The 4,373-nt window shown below is 29.9% G+C and overlaps 2 protein-coding genes across 2 annotated transcripts in view; one reads left to right on the top strand and one right to left on the bottom strand.

The window, feature by feature from the left end:
* LOC104746965 lies at positions 72-1,917 on the top strand. Its single transcript, XM_010468525.2, has 5 exons — positions 72-307; positions 416-716; positions 803-978; positions 1,074-1,240; positions 1,317-1,917. Exons 1-3 carry the CDS (start codon positions 292-294, stop codon positions 954-956), a joined length of 471 nt encoding a protein of 156 aa, XP_010466827.1. The 5' UTR covers positions 72-291; the 3' UTR covers positions 957-978; positions 1,074-1,240; positions 1,317-1,917.
* LOC104748527 (calcium-dependent protein kinase 32-like) overlaps positions 4,031-4,373 on the bottom strand; it is a 6,277-nt gene continuing 5,934 nt past the window's right edge. Inside the window, exon 4 of the mRNA XM_010470154.2 lies at positions 4,031-4,034. Coding sequence (XP_010468456.1) covers positions 4,031-4,034 — 4 coding nt within the window. The remainder of the gene's footprint in view (positions 4,035-4,373) is intronic.

Here is a 4,373-nt window from a genome sequence, read left to right as displayed (position 1 = left end):
AACCGTCGTTTAGTCATCATCCAACGGCCTTTAAGCGATCTCAGGGCATTTCTCGCGGATCGCCGATGAAAGATCTTGCTCCCTCAACCGTTGATAAATCTTCATCCAACGGCCATTAAGCGATCTCATGGCATTTCACGCGGATCGACATTGGAGTTGAGAGAAATAACTAACTCTGACGAAACATCGCTCGCTCCCTCAACCGTCGGATTAGTCTTCATCGAAGGGCCATTAAGCGATCTCAGGCATTTCCCGCGCGGATCGACGTCGGTGTTCATCACCTATATATACATGATAACAGCGACAGGTCTGTTTCGTCTTCTTCCCCTGAAACCTTCTCCATAAACGATTCCCTGTGAAATTGTTCTCATCTAAAGTTCTCTCACTCGAAATTTTTCTCTTTCTCGTTGCGTAGCCATGGGGGATTTCTTCGGTTTCAAGGGGAGCATTGCTGAAACTGCTCTGAATCCAGATCGATCTGATCATCTATCCGATCTTGTGGCAGTATCCAATGTAGAAGATTTGAAGACTGCTACTTCGGAATGTGCACAAGAGATCCATCGCATGGCACAAGACCCTAACGGTTCAAGCTTTTTAAAGAGCTTGTTTGCAAAGCTGAGCGAACTGAGGCTGATCTATGAGATCGTGTCACTCTTTGATGCTTTTACTGGTGATCCTGAGCAAGTCAAACCTACGGTTTGCTACACTGAGACAGGGTACGAATCCTTTGTCTTGTATCTTTTCTGGTTATATATGTTTGTGGCCATATCTTAATCCAAGTTTTCTTGTTTCTTTTGAAAAGATGTCAAACCTTCTTCAGCCTCCTTGGCTACTGTGATCATATTGTGAAGGGAAGGTTTGTGTCCATTGTTGATATGTTCTTCACTGGCATCATGACTTCACAGGAGAGTCTTACTCCTTCCTTCTTCACATCCTTCTTCTCAACTCACAGATAAACACCTTGAGGCACACCTTGAGGTATCTTGGAATTTATCTGATTTTCGTATGTGTGTTTCTGATAAACATATTCATATGTGTGTGTGTGTGAGATAAAATATGTTTTGGATTTGCAGCCAATTCTCACCAAAACTTGTCAGAATATAAACCTCTTTTGTTCTTATCCTAATGGCTTGATCAACATGAGAGTGATGGTGATGGCACTTCATTCGAGACTGCAACTAGCTCTGGTTAACAAACTAAATCAAACCCTTCTGATTGACGCTGCCTTCGATGCAAAGGGGTATACTGTTTACACTTAATTGTTTTGTTTCCTGATGGTGATGTCAGTTTTTGATTTGATTGAGTTTTCTCTGCAGGAACTTCTTTGTTCAAAGTCTGATCACTATTCCTGGTCTTGAAGCTTCTTCAGTTGTTGTCCAATTGTTGAGTGGCAAATTTGTTGCTTTGTCTAAGCACAAATATGCCACTCACGTTGTTCAATCGTGTGTGAGATATGGTAGTGAACAGAGTGTTTTGGCAATTACACATGAGTTGGCTGCAGAATTGGTTGGGTTTGCAACTCACCCATATGCGAATCATGTTCTCCAACACGTATTGAAGAGGTCAAAGATGATGAAGATGATGGGCGCTCTCGTCGTCTATAAAAAACTACGGTCAGAGATGGAGATTAGAAGGCTATACCTCGAGAATGATCCATATGGCAAACAAGTTCTCGAGACTTGTGACAGATGTGAGAGAATCTAGAGTCATGTGAGGGAATAGGTAAAAAGAATATATCCTATAGGTAAAAGAGAATTCATTGTGTATATAAAGATAAAATCATTGTCTATATCATCCTTATATAGAATATAGGTAAAAAATAATTGTAAAACTCTATCATCCTTATCATTTTGTATAGGATAAACTCATTGTATAAATCGATTTTTACTATATTGATAATATTTCTCTTTCTTCTCTGTTTGATTTTTTCTATCTTCTCTGTTTTATTTTATTTATTGTTCAGCTTGATTTGTAAACTCCCAAGTTTTATATCATATCTGGATGTAATTGTTAACATCACTTTCCACATATTAAATCAACCGCCAAACATCCAACAAAGTGTACGACTATGCCCATTTCTTTTTTTTCCCTTCATTCTTTTGATTCTCAAATTATATTTTTATTCATATTTTCAGTTTAATAAAAATATTAGAGCGCAAATCAATTATAAACTTTAAATATCTATATTTAGATTTATATTTAACATGATTTTCCGAAAATTCCTCCTAACAAGCACTATTGGTCTAATATTGTCTAATATAATTTATATTAATTAGTTGGTTTATTCATCCTCTATCACCATTATATCCAATTATACGAACCACTCATTTTGTTTTCTTTTTTTTTTCTACAAAAGGCTCTACTCCTAATAACTGCTATAATTCTATGGGTTTTGAAATATTATCTATAAATTTAGGGTCTATTTTTGGCATTTGATTAATGATTTTTGAAATATTTTCACCACTCCAATTTTTTTGTGTTCCTTAAATATAGGAAAAGAAGGTTCTAGTCCGTATCAGATATCCGCAAAAAAGTGTCCAAAAGTAGAGGTTGGGAACATGCCACTCAGAACCAAATAAGTGAATAACCAATTAACCATGGCACGTGGTTTTAGCTTTTAGAAGAAATTTCAATGTTCCTGTACCTCCACCGTTTAATATTGTGTCCATGTTATATTTATTAAACTAGATTATATTATGGGGCAAATTTTTATTTTAACCTTTTCAATATATTATTTTAATATTAATGTTGTTAAAATATTTTAATTATTTAGCATATATTGCGTAACAATTTTTATTTAATACAATTTTAATTAAAATAATTAAATTTGATACATTATATATTAGTATCATTAAAATAGTAAAACAAAAATTTAACTCATATTAATGTATTATACTAATAGTATTTTACTTTTTATTATTATCAATTCAACCATCTCATGTCATATAACTCAACTCGTCTGAAAATATTACCTATTTGTGTTATTTCAAAAATTTAATATTTTTGAAAATTTCGTAATTTTAAATTTTTATTAAGTTTAGAATCTTTAGATATATCTAATATGATATTTTGAGTTTCTTAAAAGTTTAAAAATTACTATCTACGATAAAATTATACAGTTCAACTAAAACTCTAGATATACGTACTGTTAAACTATATTAAACTAGACATACGTTAGTGTTGTTAAAAATATTAAAATGAAGTTGTATTGAAAATTTAGATTAATGATATTTTCACTTTATTATTATTATTAATTAAAATCGTCTTGTCATATATATAACTCATCATGCAATATGCCTCGCCATATAATAAAACTTTATCAGTGTTATTAACTTTTTAAAAAAATATTTTTAAATAATCTTAATTTTAAACTTTTTATTTTAGTTTAGATATATCAATTATATATTTTAAATTTCTTAATAATATTAAAAGTATTATATACGGTAAATTTATGTATTTTGAACATACACTTTTATATAAATTGAGTTATATATGTTCGTTTTAAAAAATTCAAATCACAATATATACATATTAATTTTATGTATTGTATGATGATTCACAACAGTTAAAATTAAATTCAAAGAGAAATGATTGAAGAATAAAAAAAATAAATTTCAAATAAATCTTCTAAATATCTATATATGAAAATTTATGAATTTAAACAATTGATAGCATTTAATGCTATTAGTTTATAAAAAAGATTTAATCCTCAAAAGACTTTACAAAAATACTAATATGGATGTTTTATGCTCAGAAGCATACTAGATGTTTTATGCTCCTATAAGATGTATATAACTTTATTGAGTTAAGAAAACTCGAGTTATATGATTATATCATTATCAGTATACTTCAGTAGAAATAAGTTTTAAAAGTAATATTAGGAAAACTTAAATACCTACATCTCTGCAATTCACGTGGACATGGTGTGAAAAGATGCATCTTAAACCACCAAGCAAAACACATATTCTAAACCGTCGATTAGATTTTGGAAGAAAATTTTGTATTCTTATTTTTGTAAAATATTCTAAAATCATCTAAAATTTAATAATATCATTTAACATAATCACAATTCATTTTCTTTTCTAACATATAAAAACTCTTAAAAAATCAAATATCTTAAAAACTCATTCAAATCTTTCAAAATTATAAAATTTTAAAATTCAATCAAATTTTCTAAAATAATAAATTCAATATCTTCTTCATAAGACTTATGAGAGGATAACAAACAAAATTCCGCATATCTTAAGGGATACTTCACTTTTTAATTTCTCATTGAAAATATAAATGTAATTTGTTATTTTTATTAAAAAAATTTAACAAAAATAAATATCTTATTATATAAAGTTCAATGACAAAATTTCTTATTAACGAGA

This window comes from Camelina sativa, chromosome 15 (assembly GCF_000633955.1).
Source record: "Camelina sativa cultivar DH55 chromosome 15, Cs, whole genome shotgun sequence".
NCBI classification, from domain to species: Eukaryota; Viridiplantae; Streptophyta; class Magnoliopsida; order Brassicales; family Brassicaceae; genus Camelina; species Camelina sativa.
This window is presented reverse-complemented; position numbering and strand designations above follow the sequence as displayed.